At 34.0% G+C, this 25,650-nt stretch overlaps 3 protein-coding genes across 4 annotated transcripts; 2 read left to right on the top strand and 1 right to left on the bottom strand.

Moving 5' to 3' along the window:
* Window positions 1-2,927: 2,927 nt before the first annotated feature.
* LOC8275837 (cytochrome P450 83B1) lies at window positions 2,928-4,742 on the top strand. The gene is made up of 2 exons (XM_002510454.3): window positions 2,928-3,888; window positions 4,006-4,742. The coding sequence occupies exons 1-2, from the start codon at window positions 3,004-3,006 to the stop codon at window positions 4,612-4,614; spliced, it is 1,494 nt and encodes a 497-aa protein (XP_002510500.1). The 5' UTR covers window positions 2,928-3,003; the 3' UTR covers window positions 4,615-4,742.
* Window positions 4,743-9,024: 4,282 nt separating this feature from the next.
* LOC8275835 (cytochrome P450 83B1) lies at window positions 9,025-11,023 on the top strand. The gene is made up of 2 exons (XM_002510452.4): window positions 9,025-9,972; window positions 10,279-11,023. Exons 1-2 carry the CDS (start codon window positions 9,094-9,096, stop codon window positions 10,888-10,890), a joined length of 1,491 nt encoding a protein of 496 aa, XP_002510498.1. The 5' UTR covers window positions 9,025-9,093; the 3' UTR covers window positions 10,891-11,023.
* Window positions 11,024-17,581: 6,558 nt separating this feature from the next.
* Window positions 17,582-25,193, bottom strand: LOC8275833 (protein RCC2 homolog). 2 transcript variants are annotated; one of them, XM_048371024.1, is made up of 16 exons: window positions 24,432-25,193; window positions 24,269-24,330; window positions 24,113-24,180; window positions 23,905-24,026; window positions 23,498-23,603; window positions 23,325-23,376; window positions 22,784-22,901; window positions 22,652-22,682; window positions 22,529-22,552; window positions 22,241-22,365; window positions 21,168-21,249; window positions 19,031-19,153; window positions 18,881-18,934; window positions 18,704-18,773; window positions 18,421-18,522; window positions 17,582-18,187 (listed from the first exon to the last, which is right to left on the bottom strand). In XM_048371024.1, the coding sequence occupies exons 1-16, from the start codon at window positions 24,634-24,636 to the stop codon at window positions 18,020-18,022; spliced, it is 1,512 nt and encodes a 503-aa protein (XP_048226981.1). In that variant the 5' UTR covers window positions 24,637-25,193; the 3' UTR covers window positions 17,582-18,019. The 2 variants fall into 2 exon arrangements, with proteins under 2 accessions (XP_048226981.1, XP_002510496.2); XM_002510450.4 differs by having other exon boundaries at window positions 18,421-18,454; window positions 24,432-25,173.
* Window positions 25,194-25,650: the final 457 nt, after the last annotated feature.

Raw genomic sequence — 25,650 nt, forward strand, 5'->3', positions numbered from 1 at the left:
TAAATAATTCTTTGCCTTTAAATCCTTTAGTTTCAGTCCCTCCAACTCCTTTTGTTGCGTGTCTGTGAGCTCCTCTCCATCCACAGGTGTTGCTACACCAGTTTCAACGACGCGCCAGTATTCTTTAGACCACAAGAAATTCTCCATCAGCATATGCTCCAGTGATCGCAGTGACCATTAAAAAGTGGAATCGCAGGCAGAACAAAATTTTCAAAAGCCATTTTTGCAGGCTCTGATAGCACTGTCAACTAAAGGTAAGAAAAGACAAAGAAAACTTAAGAGAAAGAAGAATCTATTTCTACACCTTTATTCAGTAAACTTGAAGCCATTAAATAGGCAAATATATAGCATAATAGGACTGTAAATTAAAACATGATCTGTAACTAAACTTCTAAAGACTTAGACTATAACTGAACTATTCAAAATTAAATGTAGAGATCAACTATTATTCTACCAGAGTCAAGGTAGCAGCACTGAAAGCTCAAAAAAAGTGTAGCAAATAAGAGAAATGATGATTGCCCACAAATAGAGCAAAAATAAGAAAACAACAATCAACATTTTCACAAGTAGCATATGCGCATACACTCACAATCACTTTTTCACGGACGAACCAAACATATGTCAAAACGATAAGCTATAAATCTTTAATAACTGGCAATAAAAAGAACGACAGATTGACTGACTTCACAGCTCATCCTAGATTAATCGGTAGGTATGTGTTGATAAGAATGCAGATGACTGGAAGGAGCGGAACCAATGGAGAAATAAAATCTGAAAAAAGATCAATACTTTGACATCAGGTAACCAAACTTCTAAACTAGTCTTGACAATGTACAATATTGAGTAAGAAAATATACAACACTAACCTAAACCAATTAGACAAAATTAATAAGCATACTGTGAAAATATTTGTACAATGATGATTCTTTTCAGTATTAGAATTTTGAGTATTACAATGAGAGTATGATTTTGTTATATACATGGTTGAGCTTTGTAACGGTCTTTAAGCTACCAATTTAGCTCCTATGTCTATGTCAACGTTCATTTTTCTGATCCTGGATGGGTTGAAGCGACCTTTCTTCCTTAGGGAAGAAAGGTTCCTCCCTTTTTCTTTCTTGACAGGCCTCTGATGAGTTATCAGCTGTACAGACCTGAGGCCATGCCCCTAGTCCCTTTACCCTTTGGATCTTATTTATTGGACTGGGTAAGTCTTTCTTCAGTTGGTCTTTAACACATACATACTATAACATCCACTAAACCAATATGCTTCAGTAAGCCAATACACAGACAACGCTTTCAACTCCATTTCATGCGACAGCTTGAGCGAGCAAAACCATGAAGGCCGTTACATTGAAAAGATAACTCGTTGCATACGATATAGTTGGTATTAAAGCTGATCGGAAATAATGTTAGGCAATTCAAGGATTCTGCAAAATAAGTCCCTTCCAATGTCAAGAGGCACTAACATGACCATGTTTGTAAGTTGGAACTCGTGATGAGATGTGTCCTAGGGAGGTCTGAGATATGAAATAACTTAGCTCCAAGACTTGGGTAAAAGCCTTTTTGGAGAAAATCACGTGCCCGCAGCTCAATGTGGAAATAGACATAACTGATACGAGCTATATAATTAATATATACTAAATAGGTACTAAAATTTGAATTATAATTTAAATATTATTTTCTGATATCAATTTTAAATATTAATTATATACATTATGTAATTTAATATACTCTCAAATATTTAAAATGAATACCAAAAATAGTTTCAAATTTTATTTATATACAAAGTATACACTTATTATATATAAAAACATATATTAAATATATGAGATGGATACCAAAAAGTAGTTTTAGATACTAGTTATATGGATTAGATTAATATTATCAAATAGATACCGAACATATATTAAACAAATTGAATACCATAAACTTATAAAAATATTTATCAAATTGCTAATAATATATATTATTTTATTAAAAGAATATACCTAACATATATTTTTGAAAGAATTTTCTCGTTACAGTTAATATTTTTAGCCATTTTTAAAGTATTTATGAAAGAATCCCTAAATTAACTGCTTAAGAAATGCAGCCTCTGAAAGTAAGTCAATTAAAGCCTAAAGTCTTAATTCTCTGATGTGTGGAATTAAGCAAATAACAATAGTTTGTATTAATAAAGTATATTGACTAAAGTTAGGTCATTAAATATACACATAAAGCTAGCTTTCATTAAGCAATTAAATGAATGGCATCATAAATCCAGTAATACACATAATAAAGGAGGTATTAAATTATTGATGTTTGATAATGAAGACAATAATGCATGTTAGGGCATGTGATGTGTACTGCAAACAGTTTAATTATTTTTAAGTGTAATAGACACAAATCTTTATTAAATATAGTAAGAGTATTTGTAACGCACTTTTTTATATAATAAAAATTTTTATTATAAAATAAATTTTTAACATATTTTTATTTTTAAATATAAAATAGAGAAATAAAAAAAGCTAACATTCACTTCCTACTTTATATTTAATAAATATACTATAAATTTATATATTTAACTTAACTGATATTTATAATTTTTATTTTTCTATTAATAAAAATTTAAAAAATAAAAAATAAAACTATTAATAATTATAGAAATAAAATAAAATATAAAGATCTATTAAATTTAAATTAATTTTTTTTATATAAATATTTTTGTAATAAAAATTATATTTTATAAAATAAAAGAGCACCTATGAATATAATATGTTATTGTATGCACATATCAGAACTTGATCACATGATGTCAAAGAACCTCGGATTTGAAGAGAAAGAAAACAAAAACGACTGCAACTATGGCGTGATTAATGAAGCGATGGATTCTTCGCCAGTTTGAACATTTAATCATATATAATTATTTATTTATTTATTTTTTTCTGCATGACGCATAGATTCAGAACTGGACTCCAGTATATAACTAAGGACCTGTTTCCCAAATTATAACGGAAACATAAGATGATTCCCTATATCTTCCTCGTTCTAGCTCTTCCTGTCTTCCTCTCCTTTCTTCTCCAAAAGCTTAAAACTAGAAGAAATTCTTCTCTACCACCTGGGCCTAAAGGTCTTCCCTTAATAGGCAATTTACATCAATTCGATCAGTCAGCTCCTCAAAACTATTTATGGAAACTTTCTCAAAAATATGGGCCTTTAATGTCCTTGCGTTTGGGTTCTGTGCCAATCTTAGTAGTTTCCTCCGCCAAAATGGCTAAAGATATTCTGAAAACTTATGATCTTACATTCTGCAGCAGACCTCCAGTTCTTGGCCAGCAAAAATTGTCATACAATGGTTTAGACTTGGCTTTTGCACCTTATAACTCTTATTGGAGAGAGATGAGAAAAATATGTGTAGTTCATCTTTTCAATTCCAATAAGGTGCAGAGTTTTCGTCCCATTAGAGAATTTGAAGTTTCGCATATGCTTGAAAAGATCTCTAAGTTAGCTGCTGCCACTAAACCAGTTGATTTATCCGAGGCTATGATGTCTCTTACAAGTACTATAATATGTAGGGTTGCTTTCGGGAAAAGGTACGAGGAAGAGGGAATCGAGAGGACTAGGTTTCAAGCTTTACTCGAGGAAACTCAAGCCTTGTTTACTAGTTTCTTTGTTTCAGACTACTTTCCGTTTTTGGGTTTTGTTGATAGACTTACAGGAATGAACCGTCGCCTAGAGAAGAACTTCAAAGAGTTCGATATTTTCTATAATCAAATAATCCAAGAGCATCTTGATCCTAGTAGACCAAAGCCTGAGCAAGAGGATATTCTTGATGTCTTGCTTCAAATTTGGAAGGATCGTTCTTTCAAAGCTCATCTTACTCCAGATCATATCAAAGCAATTCTCATGGTTAACATTATGCTTACCATTATCAATAAAAAATTTGATTTCTCCCGTTTATTCTATTGTCTATTGTTCTTTAAATTCGTCGTTTTTCTTATTAGTTTCTTTGTATTCTCTTTGTAGAATGTATTTGTGGGTGGAACAGACACTAGTGCAGCGGCTGTGGTTTGGGCCATGACCTTTCTAATGAAGAACTCCATAGCAATGAAGAAAGCTCAAGAAGAAGTTAGGCACATTTTTGGGAAGAAAGGTTTTGTAGATGAAGATGATACCCAACAACTTGTTTATCTGAAAGCTGTGATTAAAGAAACAATGAGATTGCAACCTACAGTTCCTTTATTAATTCCAAGAGAATCAACTCAAGACTGCAACCTAAGTGGATATGAAATACCAGCTAAAACTGTAGTTTATGTGAATGCATTGGCAATTGGAAGGGATCCTGAAGTTTGGGAAAATCCTGAAGAGTTTTGTCCTGAAAGATTCATTGGTAAATCTGTAGACTTAAAAGGGCAAGATTTTGAACTGGTACCATTTGGAGCTGGCAGAAGAATTTGTCCAGGGATATTTATTGGCCTTGTAACTGTGGAGCTCTCTCTTGCTAACCTGCTTTACAAATTTGATTGGGAAATGCCTGCTGGAATGAAAAAGGAAGACTTAGACATGGATGTGAATCCAGGCATTGCTGTGCACAAGAAAAATGCATTATGCCTGGAGGCTAGGGAGTATATATGAGGTTTAAGGTGTACTGAAATAAGAAGAGAACTTATTTATGTAGTATGTGTATGCTTTCTCGCTCAATAAATGGTGGAACTCGCTTGTCGAATATTAATCTAAGATGAGTATGCAAACTTTGTTATTTAGTTCTTTGTATCTGTGTATAATATTAATAAAAAATTATATAATTAATAGGCTTGCATGAATATGCATTTTAAGATGTGAGTTGAGAGGATTTTCCCCGAGCATGATTGGCTGTTTTAATATGTGAAATTTCTGAGATAATTGTGATTGATACAAAAATGTTACATGAGTTCACCCTGTAAGCATTGCCGTGCACATGAAAGCATCATATGATATGCCTTAGTCCTATATGAATTCTCCTTGCATATTTTTCTATCATCACATCTCTTATTATAATCTTCAGTAGTTATTCACCTCCATCTCCTTCTTTATATGCTTATAATTTATAAATATGTAAAATATATAAATTTATTTTTATAAATCTCTTCCATCTTGGCAATAAATTACAAAGAAACATATAAAGAGTTTTTTTATAATTTAATTATTTAATAAAATCATCATCTTCAAAGAAAATAAATAAATAAATAAATAAATATTTTTGTTCTGTCTTTGAACATTAAAACCCAATACGCATCAGCTAAATTTTCGTGCTTGCAATATGTCTTCCATATATCACTTGTAGCGACGATTTCACCGTTAGAAAATTACAGCATCATTACACCTTTCTTGATGTTGAAACATTATTTCAATGTTTTTGCTGATGTAATATAATAGGACACTGTTTTTTCGTTTATAAATTTGGATAACCATTTTAGCGACACTGTTTCACATCAAGGAAAAAACAGATAAGAGTACAACGTTATTATAGGTTCCGACTATAAAGTTGCATTAAACCAGTATATTTTCTAGCGTCCAGATCCCAGTCTCATCAATAGCATGGAATTTTGACTTGTTAGCAACGCCTCGATTTTCCATATCAAGACTTGGCTGCCTGCTTTCATGAATCAGCTCCATTAGTGGCTAGACCCATATCATTCGCATTAATTGGAGGATCCACTTTTTTCAGAAATTAACTCAAACCCATTTCTCAATGAAATAAGGTTTGGGCATATTAATTTAAAATTTATCACGTATGGTTCTTGATAGATAAGCGCGTGAATTACACTTTTATATTCTATATAAAAATAATTAAAAATTATATTAATTTTTTATTTATCAATATAAATAATTAAATATATATTTTTTTTAGTCAAATGCTTTTCTTTCCATCTATTCAACATTAAACTAAAAAAATAAAAAATAAATAAAGTAATAATAACTTACATAATTTCTTTTTAAAAATTTAGTTACAAGTTACCAGATAAAATAGAGTTTGCTAAAATAATATAAAATAATTTTAAAAATTCATACATTTTTAAAATATATAAAAAACTAGTTTAATTTGTCAAAAGAATATAAAAAATATTGTCATTATTCGTAATTCAACAATAGATTTTGCGATTACGAAAAGATTTAATATTTTTCATAAATTTATCAATTTTTTCATAAATTATTAAATTTCATAAAAATTGTCATTTTTTCGCAATCAATTTCACTTACAAAAAATAGTATAATTTGAAAAGAAAAAAATAAAGATAATTGTCATTTTTCATAATTTAGCAATATGTTTCACGATTACAAAATTTTTTCAATATTTTTTTATGAATTTATCAATTTTTTTATAAATTATTAAATTTCGTAAAATTTATCATTTTTTTATAATATTATTCATTTTTTTCGCAATTCGTAACACATAAAAGAAATTAGTATAATTTACGAAAAGATATAAAGAAGATTGCCATTTTTCATAATTTAGCAATATATTTCATAATTACAAAAAATTTAATATTTTTTATAAATTTATCAATTTTTCATAAATCGTTAAATTTCATAAAATAATTACTTTTCTACAAAAGTAATCATTCTTTTCATAATATCATTATTTTTTTTACAATTAGTAACACTTATGAAAAATTAGTATAATTTGTTAAAAAATATGTAGAAGATTGTCATCTTTTATAATTTAACAATATATTTCGCGATTACAAAAAATTCAATATTATTTTTATAAATTTATTAATTTTTTTCGTAAATCATTAAATTTCATAAAATAATTATTTTTTCATAATATCATTTATTTTTATAGTTAGTAATATTTATGAAAAATTAGTATAATTTGTAAGAAAATATAAAAATATTATCATTTTTTATAAAATATTACTTATTTTTGTAATTATAAAATTGTGGAGAGTTGATCAAATTTCTAATCATTTTTACTTATAAAATTTGAAAGATAAAATTTAAACTAATTAAGAAGTAATGATATTTAAAATAAAATTAAAATTATTTTTTCTTAAATAAAGTAATCCAATAAAGCACCAAATAAATAAATATTATAGTAAACCATTACCACCGCCGTTACAGTCATAAACCGCCACCTTTCACTCTATTTCTTTAATTCCTTTTAAAAATATTCTCTCTTTTCTTTTTTTCATTTTCTCCCCTCTTTTATAAACACTAGAAATTTCCAACATTAAAATCTTGTTCAAGAACAATATGAAACACAACACGTGCTGTTTCGATGGTGAATTCGAGGAAACAAATGCAAATCAAATTTTAACTAAAACAATTCTACCTGACCCACTGAAATGAGAAAAGAAAATGATTGTTGCTGCTGAGTCGACATTGCTGTGAGGTAGAAAGGGATGTCTGGGGCGACGGTTGAGGCACAGTGGGCGATGACAACTGTTGAGGCGACGACGGTGGGCGATGAAGATGATTGTGGCGTTGACAACAATGACATCGACTATTTTTTGCTGCTGGCATTCATCCTTTCTTGCTCGTCTGTTTTCAACCATTGATTTCTATTTTTGGGGCGATATATTAACAACATTTTCGACCTCATATATGAAATCATTCTCATCAATTGGGAAATCATCTTCTTTCAGAAAATGACTCAAATCCATTTCTCAACTAATTTTCTAGCCACAACATTTATTGGTCCTGAACTGAAGGCGACGGCGGACTCGGGATTTAAATTTAAGGGAATAAACTAAAAAATTTGGGAAGTTTGCTGGGCCAGAAAATTGAATTCGGAAATATCAAAGATATTATTGTTATAGAAACTCGAAGGAGGAGCTAAAATATGAAAGAAATTTGGGGAGCGGTGGCCGCAGCCCCCCTTGCCTCCTGTAGTCTGTTCATTCTAAAGATTACATGTTTTGTTTTTTTCTAAAACTGCGATTTTGTTAGGCAATTTAATTCACTGTGCTCTGTTATATTATCCAAATTCCGCCGCTGAACCATACAAATACGATCATTGCATCATTAGATTTTTTATGCCATCACAGACAACACTTGTCCCTTTTCATACCATCTGCTTTGCATGCAGCTCACTTGGCAATACAAGGAATTAACATGGCACTAATGCCTATGACTTTGAAACTGTACCCTTTTACTCTGTCTTGTACCAGACCTTTTTTTTATATAATCGCAAAAGAAAGAAAAAGAAAACATTTAAAAACTTACTAATATATTTCAAGGTTTAATAAGATCATGGCGTGCAAAGGATACATCTCGTTTGCATCATTAGATTTAGTTTTACTGTCGAGGTTCCTATATCATTTTTTTCAAATATTTCATAGAAAGACCGACGTATCATAAATTACTCGATAAAAATAATTATATTTTCAATAATCTTATTATTGTGAAAATGTGCATTTATATTCAAACTATCAATTATCAAATTACCATAACCATTTGTACAATGAATATTTATTCTTGTGAAGAAAAGAATCAGTACCTAATCCACCCATCTGGCGAGACTTCTCAGTTTACAACTACCAGTTTACAACTGCCAGTTTTTTCCCATCCATAAATCCAATCCATATATATATATATATATATATATTTTTAATATAGAATTAAAATGAATATTTTCTAACTATATGAAATAGAATATAATCAAAATATACTCTATTACTATTATTCTATTTTATATTTTATATAGTAAAAATTTATATACTAAAAATTATTATAAAAAATCATTATAATATTCATTTAATAGAGTTTTAATAGAGTATTGATATGGTATAAATAATTCATATTAGCAGGGAATGAGGCCTCAAGAAAATGCAATTTCAAATTTATTGAAGAAAATAATTGATTTTTCAAAGATTTGGGCTTAATTTATTTGGAAAATTCATCTGTATTCATGTCTGGAAAATATGTGGGTTAATTGAACAGGTTAATACCTAAGTATCTAAATTGGTATATATAGTATTAGTTTTTAGAGAAATTCTTATCTATAACATGGATATAGATCACAGAAAATGATATATATATATATATATATATTAAAAGATCATGGTTAACTTGATTTCATTGTATTTATAGGTACCCATTCTGCTTTGTCATTAACCCTTAGATCAAGAAATGGCACTTCTGTTCTTCCTCCTACTATTCCCAATTCTCCTCTTGTTTCTTCTCAAAAAACACAGAGCCACCCCGCATCTACCGCCTGGTCCTAAAGGCTTTCCCTTTATAGGAAACCTACTTCAACTTGATAACTCCAACATTCAAAAACATCTATGGCAGCTTTCCAAAAAATATGGCCCTATTATGTCTTTAAGACTAGGTTTCAAGCCAACCCTAATAGTCTCTTCAGCTAAAATGGCAAGAGAAGTATTGAAAACCCAAGACCTTGAATTTTGTAGCAGGCCAGCTTTAACTGGCCAGCAAAAACTATCTTACAATGGTCTAGACTTGGCTTTTGCACCTTATGATGATTATTGGAGGGAAATGAGAAAAATTGGTGTCGTCCATCTTTTTAACTCAAACCGAGTCCAAAGTTTCCGTCCCATTAGAGAAGATGAAGTGTCTCGTATGATTCGAAACGTATCGAAATTAGCTTCTGACTCTAAGCCTGTCAACTTGACTGAAGAGATGATGGCTCTCACAAGTGCTGCAATATGTAGAGTTGCTTTTGGTAAGAGGTATAAGGATGGTGGAAATGAAGCAAAGAGATTGCATCAGCTGCTTAATGAAACTCAGGCCTTGTTTGCAGCTTTTTTCTTTTCAGATTATTTTCCTTACGTTGGATGGATTGTTGATAAACTATCAGGATTACTCTCAAGACTGGAAACGAATTTCCACGAATTTGATATATTTTATCAAGAACTCATTGATGAGCACCTTGATCCTGAGAGAGAAATGCCTGAGCATGACAACTTTCTCGATGTTTTACTTCAAATTCAGAAGGATCGTTCTATTAAAATCCAGCTAACCTTCGATCACATCAAAGCAATTCTCATGGTATGATCTTCGCTTAACTCAAATTTTAATTGTTTTTGGCCTGTAAGTATCATATGCCGACACTTCTATGAGTCCACACTTCAATGCAAATATATAACATATAGTACAATAGTAAAATTACGGTGCAATTTGTATTCAATATATTACAACTGGATTTGCATTTATTAATAGATCCAACAGCATGTTAGATTTTTGTTTAACGTCAAACATTGTTTTTATCCGCAAGGAACTGAATTGCTGATTTTAATGTGTTTTTTACTTTACCTTGTATTCATAATTTCATATCTATGCTTATCCTCCATATAGAATATATTTGTTGCCGGAACAGACACAAGCGCTGCTGCTGTGATTTGGGCCTTGAGTTTTCTAATGAAAAATCCTGAAGCAATGAGAAGAGCTCAAGACGAAATCAGGAAGCTAACTGGAAAAAAGGGTTTTGTAAATGAAGATAATATTCAGCAATTACCTTATCTAAAGGCTGTGGTGAAAGAGACAATGAGACTACAACCAGCAGTTCCATTACTAGTTCCCAGAGAAACAATTGGTAAGTGCAATTTAGGTGGGTATGATATAATTCCGAGTACACTAGTTTATGTGAATGCATGGGCAATTGGAAGAGATACTGAAGTTTGGGAGAAGCCGCTAGAGTTTTGTCCTGAAAGATTCTTGGAAAGTGATATTGACATGAAAGGACAAGATTATGAATTAATACCATTTGGTGCTGGACGCAGAATTTGTCCTGGTATATACATTGGAGTTGCCAATATAGAGCTTTCACTTGCTAATCTTCTCTATAAATTTGATTGGAAAATGCCTGACGGAATGAAAAGAGAAGATATAGACACTGATAATGTGTTGGCTGGTATTTCCGTGCACAAAAGGGATCATCTTTTGTTGGTGGCTGAGAACTTTATCTGATAGTATTGAATGAGAATGTAAAAATAATCATCGCTGTATCTTTCCCTGTTCTTTGTTTTTTTGAAGCACTTCTATCTTTTTAATGTATACTCTCTACCTTAAATAAAAAATAATGATAAGTTTCTGCCTTCAAGTAAAAGTGTAAAATCTCATTATATTAACTAATTCTTTAATTTTTAATTAAATAATATTACCATGCTATTTATATAATGTTACGACCCATTTTTCTTTTCCATTGTAATGCAAGGTGGAGTAAGTGTAGTATGCCATGAACATTATTCCTAGACCTGGAGGCATACAATTTTCACTCAGTCTCCGATTGTTTACGATATTTTGAAATTTTAAAATTATTTAAGACCTATTAAGATTTTCTATTTTTGATTTATAATTGATTACGAAAATTTGAAAGATAAATTTAAAATCTTTCTTGGCAATCCACCGCTGACCAACGTAGACCAGTGACGTCCGAAGATTATCAACGGTAATTGTCAGTAATTAATATACTGATAAATATATATATTTATATTATCTTTATACAAGCTTGTACTTCTCTTTGTGCAGAGTTACTGGTTTAGAGTTGTCTATTTCAATGGATATTTCAAGGATATCCAGCTGGAAGTGGATGCGTGGTATATGGTTTCTGATGTTCCAAGTTTGGTTGAGGACGATGGTCATCAACGTATTCTGCTTTATCGTCTCCGACATCTCTGCTGCACATTTGAGGGGCGTATCCAATTCATCATGTTCCAAGAGAAGTAAACTGCTGTGCGGATTGGATTGCCAAGGACAGTTTCAATCTTCCTGTTGGTTTCCAGTTGAAAGTAACCTAATTTTCCTTTTATAAATATGAAAATATTTTCCATCGATTAATTTTTTTAATGTACCAAATATTAAACAAGATGGGAAAAGTAACCTTAGAACTAAAAGTTTGTTAAAAAGATGAAAGGCTATTGATGCTGATGCTTATAGTTTCTATGGGCAAGCTGAGGACACAATTGGACTGCCTAGGTCCTGGTGGAAGACAGACTGATCCACTCACATGAAACTGATGATTCAAACCAAATCTCAAAGCGCTGAGACCTGTTCATGAAGATTGGACATTTTATATTTTTTTACCTGAAAAATCTATTGAGAAAATTGCAGAAATTAGTGCAGTAATTTACGGAATGATATTTTAGAATTTTTAGCTAATAAATTAGTGGATATAATTTTGGTAGTTTATTATTGTATAGGAAATCTTTATTTGTACAGATATAGAAATTATATAGGTAGGATCCTTATCTTTGTATATAAATACAGCTTTGAAGTCAATAAAAGGACCATCTTTTTTTATCCTAGTATTTCTATTTTCTTTATGGTATCAGAGCCATACCTCCCAAAGACGAAGGAAATTACCTCCCAAAGACGAAGGAAATTCTGATTCAGATAAGAAAATTTCTAATTCTTACGCTCTAAGCCCTAATGACAATCCAGGCAATATAATTACCCAGGTGCAATTGAAGGGAGAAAATTATGAAGAGTGGGCACGGGCAGTGCGGACTGCATTGAGGGCCAAAAAAAAGGAAATTCTGATTCAGATAAGAAAACTTCCAATTCTTACGCTCTAAGCCCTAATGACAATCCAGGCAATATAATTACCCAGGTGCAATTGAAGGGAGAAAATTATGAAAAGTGAGCACGGGCAGTGCGGACTGCATTGAGGGCCAAAAAAAAGTATGGTTTCATTGATAGAACCGTGGAACAACCGGTAGATGATTCGTCAGAAATTGAAGATTGGTAGACAGTTAATTCCATGCTGGTTTTATGGGTATTTAACACCATTGAATCCTCTTTACGTTCAACTATTTCTCTTGTGGACAATGTTGGAGGTTTATGGGAGGACATAAGGCAGCTTCTCAATTGGGAAGAGACCAAGAGTCCAGCAATTGAAATCAGACTTGATAAACTGCAAGCTGGAGGGACAAACCATAGTCAATTACTATAGACAACTTAAACCATATGGGATGAACTGAATAATTACGACAAAATACCATTGTATAGTTGTGGTGGATGGAAGTGCAATCTCATAACTAAGCTAGAAAAAAAAAGGAGGAAGAAAGAGTTCATCAATTTTTTATGGGCTTGGATGAAGAACGCTATGGTACTGTCCGTGCTAATATTTTGAGCACAGAGCCATTACCCAATCTAAATAGGGTATATGCAATGGTCGTTCAGCAAGAACGAGTAAGGACAATGTCAAGAACAAGGAAAGAGAAAGGCAACCCCATGAGCTTTGTAGTTCAGGCTGGTGGACGAAATTCGGGGGGGGGAACAAAACTGCAGTATGCTCACATTGCAATCATGAGGAACACAATTCATATACCTGCTTTCAGCTGATAGGGTATCCAGATTGGTGGGAAAATAGACATCGCTCCAGTACTCCAGGACGAGGAAGTGGGCGTAAGCGCAATGGTGGTGGAGGCCGCGACAGGAGTGGTGTACCATGAGCAAATGTCACTCAAAAATTTGTAATATAAGATGATTACAGAGGAGTCACAGGAACATACAGAAAGGGGATTAGTGGGTTAAATGATGAACAATGGAGCACTTTGCTGGGACTTTTGAGTTCGCAAAAGACTGTATCTAATGAAAGATTGATTGGTAAGCAAGAAGTTTTATCTTAGGTAATAGATTCAGGGGCTTCCTATCATATAACTGGGACAAGGGCCTGCCTGAGAGATATGTCTGACATTGTTCCATGTTCAGTCGGAATGCCAAATGGTGAAGCAACTGTGGCACTAAAAGAAGGAATGGTGCATCTTGGAGGATGACTAAAATTGCAACATGTTCTTTCTGTGCCTAATTTAGAATATAACTTGATCTCTGTTTCATAACTTCTCAATGACTCAAATTTGGTGCTGCAAATCACTAACAAAATTTGTGCTATACAGGACCGAAATACGAGGAGGCTTATTAGAGCAGGTGAACAACACGAGGGGCTGTATTTTTTGAAGGCAGTGGGTTTGGAAAATGCTTGTAAAGCTTCTGGAGTTTCAGACTTCAATCTTTAGCATAGGATAATGGTCATCCGTCGACTAAGGTATTCGAGTTGATTTCAGCAACAAATAAATTTAGTAGAAATAGTGATAATTTAAGTTGTGACGTTTGTTTTAGAGCAAAACATACTAGAGAGATGTTTTATTCTAGTGACAATAAAGCTAAGAATTGTTTTGATTTAATACATTGTGATTTATGGGGACCTTATAAAGCTTTGGCTTCTTATAGAGCTGCTTATTTTTTTACTATTGTTGATGATTGTTCTCGTGATGTGTGGATTTATTTGCTGAAAGGAAAACATGAAGTTGCTTGTGTTCTTTAGAATTTTATTGCTATGGTTAAACGAAAATTTGAGAAGGATGTGAAGACTATTAGGAGTGATAACAGCATTGAATTTGTGTGTCTACGAAACTATTTTGATGAAAATGGTATATTGCACCAAACTTCTTATGTAGGAACTACCCAACAGAATGGAAGGGTTGAGAGAAAGCATCATCACATCCTTAATGTGGCGAGAGCTTTGATGTTTCAGGCACAATTGCTAATTGATTTTTAGAGTGAATGTATTCTTACCGCTGGATACTTAATCAATAGGACACCATCTGCGGTTCTAAAGGGAAAAACTCCTTATGAAATTCTCTTTGGACAACTTCCTTCCTATAATCATATTAGAACTTTTGGGTGTCTATGTTATGTGCATAGATAACGTAGAGATAAAGATATATTTGCCAGTCGAAGTCTTAGTTGCGTTTTTGTGGGGTACCCTTTTGACAAGAAAGGATGGAAAGTGTATGATTTAGAAATTTCTAAGTATCTTGTCTCAAGGGATGTGGTGTTTGTAGAAATAAATTTCTCATATTCTACAACAATGTTTCCAGGTGAAGATTCCACTAAAAATGCAGATGGAGCTCATGAGCATAAGGATTGGGAAATTATTGAGGAAGATAGGGAGATATTAGAGAAATCTCCTAAAGGTTGTCCTCCTACTGAGGAAATTACAGAAATCAGTGCAGCTGAAAATAGGAAAGAAAATTTAGGAGAGGAGTTACTAGTGGGAGATCAGCTTGGTCGTGGACATATGATTAAACAATCATCCACTCGTCTGAAGGACTATGTGACAAATAATGTGCAATTCAGCCCCTTGCAGAATTCACCGCTTCAACCATATTCCTCAGGTATGTCTTATCCCATAGCCGATTTTGTTAGCCATGATCGGTTTTCTTCACAACATCGGTCCTTCTTGGCAGGCATTACTGCAGGTTCAGAACCAGTTTCTTATAATGAGGCAATGAGAGATGAACAATGGTGTGAAGCTATGAGAAAGGACATTCAAGTTTTGGAAGATAATGGAACTTGGACGGTTACCCCTTGGGAAGAAAGATATTGGCAGTAAGTGGGTGTACAAAATAAAATATAATTCTGATGGAAGCATTGAACGTTGCAAGGCTCGATTGGTAATTCTTGGCAATAATCAAAAAGAGGGAATTGACTATCATGAGACTTTTACTCCTACTGCAAAGATGGCCACTATATGTACTTTTCTTGTAGTAGCTGCTGCAAAGAACTGTGAACTGCATCAGATGGATGTGCAGAATGCTTTCTTGCATGGAGACTTGAATGAGGAAGTTTTCATGAAAATGCCACCAAGTTTTATCTCTAAAAATCTTGGGAAAGTGTGTAGACTATAAAGATCTTTGTTGGTTTGCTAAGCTGACAAATTCTTTAAAGAAGTATGGCTTTCATCAATCTTGCTCAGACTATTCATTATTTGCTTTTCGTAAACAGCATGTGCAAATACATATTATGGTCTATGTAGATGATCTCATTATTTTAGGTAATGATGCCACAGTTATGCAACGAGTGAAGAAATATTTGAGCAGTTGTTTTCATATGAAGGACTTAGGACAGTTGAAATATTTTTTGGGTATAGAGGTAACAAGAAATGCTGAAGAGATTTTTCTTTGTCAGCAAAAACACGCCTTGGATGTCATTTCTGAGGTTGGTTTGCTGGGAGCTAAGCCAGCGAAAACTCCACTGGAGCATAATCATAAACTTGCTCTTGTTGAAGGGGATGAAGCTAGTGACCCTACTCAATATCGTCGGCTGGTAGGCAGACTGATTTACTTAACTATTGCACGACCTCAATTGAGCTACTGTATCTATATTCTTGCTCAATTTATGCAGCAACCAAAGAAGGTACATTGGGAAGCTGCATTACGAGTAGTCTGATATTTGAAGGGCAATCCTAGACAGGGAATCCTTTTGCGGGCCAACTCTAATCTTAAATTGCATGCATACTGTGACTCCAATTGGGCAAGTTTTCCCTGACAAGATGCTCCTTGACATGTTATTTTATTTGCTTGGGCAGATCACCTGTCTCATGAAAAACTAAGAAACAACAGACTGTTTCTCGCTCCTCTGCTGAGGCAGAATATCAATCAATAACTACAGCAGCTTCTGAACTTAAGTGGTTAAAGGGTTTGTTGCTATTTCTTGGTGTTGATCATTCTAGTTCCATGCGCTTGTACTGTGATAGTCAATCAGTTTTACAAATTGCAGCGAATCCTGTATATCATGACCATACGAAACACATCGAAGTTGATTTTCACTTCATTTGTGAGCTGATATAAAATCGGAATATTGAAACAGCACATGTACGTACGACTCTACAACTTGCTGATATTTTCACTAAAACTTTGGGTACTGATCAATTTCACTTTCTTCTTAGCAAGTTGGGCATCTCAAATCTTCATGCTCCAATCTGAGAGGTATTAAAGAAATTGCAGAAATTAGTACAGTAATTTATAGAATGATATTTTAGGATCTTTAGCTAATAAATTAGTAGATGTAATTTTGGTAGTTTACTATTGTATAGGAAATCTTTATTTGTATAGATATAGAAATTATATAGGTAGGATCTTTATCTTTATATATAAATACACCTTTGAAATCAATAAAAGCACCATCTCTTTTGATCCCAGTATTTCTGTTTTCTTCAAAATCAATTGAGCAAACAACAAATAAATGAATGAATGAATAAATAAAAGAGTTCAAGGATAGGTTTTCTCTTGGCGCATGATAACAGGCATATGCTGTCTCGCAAATGGCGAAGAGAAGAGGGTTGTTCTTGTTTTCTCAAATCTAAACTGAAGGTTTTACAAAAGGTTTATGATGATTTTAAGTCTAATAATGACACTGTAATCATGCTGATAATTACCCTCGTGGAGAGCAACAAGTTGCATTTCCCGCAAATCCTGCAATCATTAATCTTGATCCTGTGAAATTTACAAGTAGGTGTTGGAGACAGGAAACAGTGTGGATCATTTTCAACAAAGTGTGACTGAATTGATAGAGCTTAAGCAAATTGGCTGTTTCTACACGTCGACAGTGAGAAAAATTTATTATTATTGGGAAGATGGCAAGGACATCTGGCATGTCCATATGTCGATGATATCTCTAACACGACACCGAAAACCTCAAGATTTTCCTAACTAGGTATTATCCCACATTAGATTGTTCTTTATCACCCATTTTTGGTAGGCATCACGTTCTAAATGAACTAAGTTGATGCCACCAACTTAACTTTTGTCTTTCTGAAAATTTTCATTAATATTAACAATCAAGTGGCTTGTTAACACAACAAAATAGAAGAGAATACAGTCGAATAAAATGATAAATTTTCATTTTGATAGAAAATAGTACAAGCTACCCCTCGGAACATTTCTCGGCTCCCCTAGAAACTCCAAAGAAATCAATGCACTCATCCAGGAAAATGGTTTCCCTCAAAAGAAAGCATAAGGTGGGAAGAGAAGGGAGGATTGAAAATCTAGTCGAGTACAATTGAAATAATGCAAATCCAGTTGACAATGTATGAAAATGATACAAGACTTTCCCTACAATAGAGAACAAAAAATTTCCGTTTTCAGTTTGAGAACGTGCGTGCAAGCTCACGTCTTCCGTGGCCTTCCTCTCTTGCCACCTTTCGCTTGCGAAGAATTTGTACTTCTGTTTGTTGCAGGAGTAGAGCGGCCCCGACCACGACCAGCACCCCCACTTGCCTTTTCACAGCGTTTACCTTTTCGCATCTGGCCATTCACCTGTCCTTCGCTATTCTCACTTTCATCATCGCTAATTTCTTCTTCTTCTGATTCTGACGAGTCTTTAGATTTCTTTCTCTTTTTTGAATTATTAGAAGATCTAGCAGCAGCTTTCTTTGCATTTTGCTTAGCAGCTGGAGCCTTGTTCTCGGGTTCCTCACTCCCTGCAGAGGGAAAATCAATTACTAGGTCAAGTTTCAACTTCAACCCCGTGATGCATTGCAGGGCACCAGGTTCAAACGCCAAAGCTGCAATAATACTGACTGCTCTGACCCACATTAAACAAATGCATAAATCTGATCTCTAATTACCGATTACTGTATCTGCCCACAATATACAAATGCTGGAAAATAAAGCAATAAAGGAAATCAATAAATAGCATTTATCAGTCCCATACCTTCACCAGAAGCTTTGCCATCATAGATATCCAGCTGTGAGAAGACAAAAACATAGATGTGAATACCAAAATGCACCAGCTAAGATGAGTCTCCAAGTGTCTAGAAATGGAAAATGAGATCGAATGCTCTCACTTAAAAATAATAAAATACAGGTTCAACATGACTCCAATAAGAAGTCATTAGTCACAGTTACATAAACAATAAATAATCGTTACCATCAAGCAAAATATAAACCGCACCATTGCAATACTAGGACTAGGTACACTCTTGAAAAAGAATTACCTGTTCAAGTCTGTCGTCTACATTTGCTCTATCAACTATAACCATGGAATGGCCCATACCACATGCAACACTGGAAGTGAGAAGCAGCCAGTGTGAAATCCCACAGATGCTTGAAAGTAAGTCACATGATATACAATTAAGAATAAATTAATAAACAGAATACAAAGTATTGCTCACCCAATAACGTGCATGCCCTCAAGAATATCTACCTTCTTTGGTACTGCTGAAGATCTGATAGCAACATGAAAAGGTGAAAAGTGAATACTAACTTCTATGAAAAAGTCTGAAAAGTACAAGAAAAAAAATAACTAGTGTAAGATTTCATACTTCTGTGCATTAGGACCATATCCCAATTCACCATACTGAGCATGCCCCCAACTTATGCAGGAGTTATCAGCACCAACAAAATGGTGCATGTTGCCAGAATCCATGCATCGTAAGTTCCAACCACTGTAATCAAGAATTATGGCAAAAGAAATTATCAGCAAGAACGCTAGTATATTGAATAATAAGTAGAGATCTGCGTGGTTAAATCAATTACCACATATACCAATCATGTACTTCATGGAAACCCCTCAAAATGAAATGATGCTAAAAAGGACATGAATGATACGATTCCCAGAAAGGTGCTACAACTAAATAAATAAGAGAATAAAAATTAATTATCCCCATAATGCACAACGATAAAATCCAAACTACAAATCTAACGAACTGAAGGAAACAGCATCATTGAAGACTTTACCCACATTATCCTCAGATAAAAACACAGCAGACATGAGACACTACTAATCTGTATTTTTAAATCTCGAAAGCAGACATTGGAACCAAAGATGTGAAAAGCCAATGTATTGCAAATATGACTATAAAGCTTACAATTAGCAAGCATGTTGGAGACCATTGGCAACTTTCATATCATATAGCAGAAAGGTAACATATATGGAATCAGGCAAGAAAATGTAAACCTTTTAATATATTGATGTAATCAATAAACAAGAGGCAGTGCACTTGAGCATCACAGAGAAGGATGATAACAAGGGCCAAGAACCGTTAGAAACCAAGAAAAGATGTAACATCTTAGTCTAAGTCAATGATAATTAAACTACTTTTAAAAGATCTCAAACAAAACTCCAGCAAGGAGTCAATGACAGGAAGGAGAAAGACAGCAAAGATAGCAAAAGGGAATAACTTTAGATTTTTGACATTCATATTCAGAGAGATTAGGTTCATTGCTCAACAAACAATAAACCTAGAAGAAACACTCTCACTCTAACGACAATGTGATTATTGTTCTATACATGACCTTATAAAAAGAAGATTCTAAAAAATAAAAGTACACGTATAAGTAGCATATGACCTCAAATAATTAAACTGAAAGTCCATGACATTGATCCAGATTCTAAAGGTTTTAGAGTAGCATACAAGAAGTCAACTGCTAAAGTGCAGAATAAAACTATTTCTTTCAGTATCTAAAGCCTCTAGACTTTCAGTTTTAGGAATATAATAAGAAAAACAAAACTAGCATATTCACTCCAAGCCAGTCTGACGTTGCTAGTGAGCTTAGAAGGAGTGTCGGTCGGGCTTGTGCTAAAAGTTTGCTTTGGTCCCATGATATTGGCTGCGTGGGTAGCTTTGCAACCAATGTGGGTGTTTGTACTGTGATGGGGCGGAATTATGAGGCGTGGTGTATGGGGTGAGGGTTGCTTGGGCAAAAGGGGTGCGAAAAGTGGTCGTTGAATCTGATAATATGCGCGTAGTTGAAGAAGTGGAGTTGAGGTGTTGAAAGGGGATAAGGATGGTAGTTTAAGAAATTTGGATCTGGTGCATGAGTTAGGAAGATGGTGAGGGGGGATTGGAAATCTGTTTTTCAGCATGCATCTAAGGAAGGTAACAGATGGGTGGACATGTAGGCAAAATGGTTTTCAATCTTCCCGTTGGCTGTTATGTGTTTGAAGCTCCTCCCATGGAAGTTATGAAGATTATGATTCGAGATATGATGGGAGTGTCAATCCCCAGATGCTGCCCTGTGTGATTCTGTTTTAGGCGCCAGTCTGACATTATCAGCTTGGTAGCTAGAAACTGAATAGCTTACTACATGAATATAGAAGTGGCTACACAAACAAATATAGCGCATCCCCAGTAAACCTGGTAATAAAAGTGAATAAACTAACTATAGATCAGCAAGCAAAATTCATATGCAGGCAAGACCTAATCAAATTTTCTTTTGGGGATAGACAAACTCCATTCATTGAGTATGCCAATTTTACCAGAGAGGTAATAAAAAAAATTGCAGAACAAATAGGATCATAATTCTAGATAGGATCGCAGAACAATAGCAAAACAGAATTCAATAGCAAAACACAATTAAACATCAATAAACCAAAACCTGAAACAAACAGAACCATAAATCTGAACAAAGATAATAACACACAGTTACTAGTACTATATAACAATGGCAGAAAAGAACCTCAAATCCATCAGAGGTTTAGGGTACATCCAGTCATCACCAGTATTTTTTATTTTGCCCCACATATATAACTGTCCACCTCCTGCAAAACAAATAGAAATAAGTTTCTCAAAGCTTGTATCTATAACAATGCAACAGGATGTCATTATGACAGGATGGACAACCCACTTCATAATCAGAATCAATAATCATGAGGTGTTACATATGACTTTAAACATAAAAGCCTGCACACTTCCGTCAAGCATGCACATTTCCATCAAGTATTTGGGATGAGCAAAGTAACTGATCTTCAGATGCATGACTTTCTGAATAAGGCTTAAACAATAAGTATTTGATGATCAGATGAAAGTTCTAATAAATTCAACATTGAGGACGTATGAGAATGCATTGGCTTGCATGCTTGGGTATGAAAAAAAACAACATAGCATGAAAAAAATAAACAAGCAAATTAAAAAGATAAAACAACCAAGACAGGGTATCATCTTGAGAGAGGGAGAGAGAAAGAAATGTACAGCGAAGAATCAAGATTAAAAGGAAAGGTTTTGGAATGAGAAGTCATAGAAGAAGCATAAAAATAAATTAGTGGTTGGTTTTCATACCAGAGACATATAATGTACCCCAAAGCAGTAAGAGAAATGGCAATTTTCATGCAGACATTGGTTGTGAATGCAAAAGCCCTTGTATAGCACATTGAGTATGGCCAATTCTAAAAGTTGAGCCTATATATTTCCTTGAATGCTCAGCCTCATGCTGCAGTGCACAATTACAATGAACTGTTTACCCACACAAGGGGATACAGGAACAAATAAAGTCAGACAAGAACCAATTTCTAAATACAAAAGTTGCCAATACCTATTTCCAGCAGCAAACATATGCATTTTTAGCAACCTTCACAAACCTAAATTTCCAACTTTATAAATTGCATCCAATCACAATGAAAATGAAAACAGATGAGTCCTTAGTACAACAGCAACAAACAATTAAATAACATCTGGAATACATACAAATCCTTCAAAAAGAATGACTCTTTCTACTCAAAGAAGTATGATGTAACTGACATGAAGAGATAATACCTGCAGTACATGAAGAGTTCACAGAACCAGCTGAAACAACAGCATCAGGAGGTAGAACATTGTGCCTTTGGAAGACGTCCACACGACGAGGAACCCACTCATCCTTTTGCTCTCTATGGCCAAGCCTATAAATAAGCAATCAGAAAATCACACGCATGCCTAATGAGAAGGCAAAACAGGAAATAGGCACCCTGCAAAGGTTTTTAAGATCTTTGAACTTTATCCAATATTCTAAAATGTTTTTGTCCCATGACTCATAAAGGCCAATCTCAAATAGTGGGTACCAACCTTCCATAACCACCAAAGCCCCACCTGAGCATAGACACCATAAACAATTATCAGTATGCATAGAAGATGCATGGAAAGAAAATAGCATATCTATATTGGAAAAACAAATGAGGCAGCACTTACGTATAAACATAGCCATTTGAATCCACAGCCACTGCATGCCCATAACAAATTAGTAAATGCAACAAGCACAGAGAAGGAGATTGAGATGTGTGCATGTGTGCTTGTGTAGAGAGAGCACTTGTAACCAATAACCTGTATGATTTGTTCCACATGCAACTTTTACAATAGTTTCCCCAGAAAGAGAAGCTATCGCTCTAGGGCGTGGTTGGGCTTCATAAGCAAGCCTGACTGAGCTATCTTTAGTATTGTACTGCAAACAGAGACAATATCTTATAGGGCCCATAACTAGCAAGTTAAAGCATAAATTAATGCAGTTGAATGGCCAAGCCAATCCACATATAGGCTGCTGCAGAAAGAATTAAACCCAATACATTCACAACAAACTATTTAAATTGCATTGTTATAACCTAGGTTTCCTCTTATTGTATAAACTCTCCCACCTTCACATTTATTCCCCTTTCAACTCTCTAGACATGGTAATGCTGCCATATCCAGTCCCTTAGTGATATAACCCAACAATTTAACACAGATAATAAAGCAAATAAGGAAACAGAAGCATGTAACTGTGAGCATAACTTCAGGTAACTTTTGCATTTAGCATGAAGCATTAGTGAACGTTATCCACAAATAATGCAGTGCAACTGACTTCGAAATAAAGGAATTTTGAACATACCTCATTGTCTGTTCCATGTCCAAGCTGACCATACTGTGGAAGGCCAGCAGTTCTACAAACCAGTGAACATTTTGCAAATCAGAAAGTAATCTGAGTAAACCAAGAACCATAAGCTAAGAAATTAATCAGTTGAAGGCCAAGAAAACCAGAAATGAAAAATTCACAAACCATACAATATAGAAGCTCCTTCAACAGATGATAACCAAACTGTGAACTCAGCTCCGCAAGCAGTATTCTTGACATCAGACACGAGACATCGAACAGGAGATGATTCAACTTCTGTAAAGTTTTGACATAAAGGAATAAACATAGGATGTTGATATATAGAGATAAACACATTCATGGTGAAATACAACAAGAACCTAGATCAATTAATGTCTAAAAATAGAATGAAAGAAAAGAATGCAACAGTACAACAATCAAGGAGAAATCTTGATTGCGTATCCCTTTTAGGGGGAAAAAAATCAAAAGGCATCCTTTTATGGCACAAACGAAAAAGATTGATTTTTATTCACAATTATAATACAACCCAGATTTATTGGAGTTTCATTCCGTATGAAGTATAAGAAACTGAACTTACCAGATTTTGCAGAACCAGAACCGAGCTGTCCATGTTTATTCCAGCCAAATGCTAGGGATAGACCATCTTCAGTGACCACCACTGTGTGGCTCCTCCCTGCTCCAGCTCTAATAATTTTATACCTTTGGAACAAAAACCAGTGATGATAGATGTTGGGCAGAAAATAATTATCAACCTTAAATTAAATTAAAAGCTAAAACAGACTCACTTGGAAAGTTCAGAAACAACTGTTGGTCTATCACGCTGGATTCTGTCTCCATGACCTAATTGCCCCTTCTGAACGCACAATAAAAGTCTTACATTGCCATTTTGAAAAAGCAAACATTAAAGCGAAACCCATAAAAAGTGTTTTTATAATCCATGCCTCATTTCGGCCCCATGTATAGCAACGCCCTTCAACATCTAGCGCCACGCAATGACATGATGCTACACGCCAACCATCACATTTAAGAAAATAATCAAAGACGATAGGCTATAAAGCACAAAATAATAAAATAATAATATCTCAACATTGAAGTCAAACTTACAGCAGCCGGAGGCAACGAAGCGAATGTCGACGCCGACGAGAGGACGGAGGCGAGTAGGAGAGATTAGATTACCTTCTTGAGCACCTTTTTTACGACCAATGATGTCCCAACACGTGGCACCACAGAACAATAGCTCACCTCCTTTCTCAGCTGCTGCTACCTCATTCTCCTCGTCCCCCTTCTTGTCCTCTTCAACCGCCGACATTTCCGCCCCCTCTTGAAATTTTAACAGAAAATAATAATAATAAAATAGAACCAAAAAAAAAAAAAGAAATGGCAGCAGAGGGGACAGATCTAACGGCTAGTATTTGAAATAAAGATAATCAACGTCCAGGAGGAAGCTAAAAATGGCGGGAAAAAAGGAAGTAACGGCTAGTTGGAAGGGATCGGGAGTGATTAGGGTTTAAAGGTTTTGCAAGTGATAGAAAGAGCAGAACGAAACCCTAATTCAAAAATGGGGAAGCAAAATGAGAGAGAAAATAGAAGGATAAAAAGGGATTTTGTATGGGTTTTCCAAGAAATAGCTACTTTTTATTATTAAAGCAAATATAATGCGGAGAGAGAGAGAGAGAGAGAGTACATCGTTTTTAGATTTTGTTTCTCCCCCTTTCTCTTTTTTTCTTTTTTTCTTTTTCTGGCTTTTTTAATTATTAATTTTATCCTCTTGGTGCATAAATTTGGCATGGAAAGAGAATCTATATTCTACTTTCTTTTCTTTGAAGATGATTCATATGTCATGATAATCTTTCATTTGCAACTCTGTTTTTTGTTAAAGTTACTAACGACCAATAAGAATTAAGTTTTTTTGTTTTTTATTATTCTTCAGATCTTATTAAATTTAATTCTTTATCTATTAAATTTTAAAATATAATTTCATTTAAACCTATAAAATGAGAATTTATACGTTGAAGCGTTACAGATAATATACAATAACTATTGTTGTAATATATAATAATCTAATAATTGATAATTTGATGATGCGCATAATATCATTATCTGTAAAGCGTGAGATCAGATTCAAACATTTTACAGCAATTTTCTGAAGCATGAAAATAAATTAATTTAGCAGTCAAACTAAGCTCCGTAAATTTAGAAAAGAAGTAAACAGTATGAATGAAAAATGACAGTATAATCTTTTACATAAAAGAAAAAATTGGATAGTTAGGTGTCGTACACGCATGTGGATATTTATATGTGTACAAGAAAAACCCATTTACTC

Source organism: Ricinus communis, chromosome 2 (genome assembly GCF_019578655.1).
Source record: "Ricinus communis isolate WT05 ecotype wild-type chromosome 2, ASM1957865v1, whole genome shotgun sequence".
NCBI classification, from domain to species: domain Eukaryota; kingdom Viridiplantae; phylum Streptophyta; class Magnoliopsida; order Malpighiales; family Euphorbiaceae; genus Ricinus; species Ricinus communis.

Bases quoted from the DNA above. Each gene is read 5' to 3' on its own strand.
- LOC8275837 (XM_002510454.3), top strand. From the start codon at position 3,004: ATGATTCCCTATATCTTCCTCGTTCTAGCTCTTCCTGTCTTCCTCTCC. The intron at 3,889-4,005 runs GTTAACATTATG...TTCTCTTTGTAG, and splicing joins ATATCAAAGCAATTCTCATG to AATGTATTTGTGGGTGGAAC.
- LOC8275835 (XM_002510452.4), top strand. From the start codon at position 9,094: ATGGCACTTCTGTTCTTCCTCCTACTATTCCCAATTCTCCTCTTGTTT. The intron at 9,973-10,278 runs GTATGATCTTCG...TCCTCCATATAG, and splicing joins ACATCAAAGCAATTCTCATG to AATATATTTGTTGCCGGAAC.
- LOC8275833 (XM_002510450.4), bottom strand. From the start codon at position 24,636: ATGTCGGCGGTTGAAGAGGACAAGAAGGGGGACGAGGAGAATGAGGTA. The intron at 19,154-21,167 runs GTTCTTTTCTGC...TCTTGATTACAG, and splicing joins AAACCTCTGATGGATTTGAG to TGGTTGGAACTTACGATGCA. The intron at 18,774-18,880 runs GTGAGCAATACT...TCTCACTTCCAG, and splicing joins GAGGGCATGCACGTTATTGG to TGTTGCATGTGGTATGGGCC.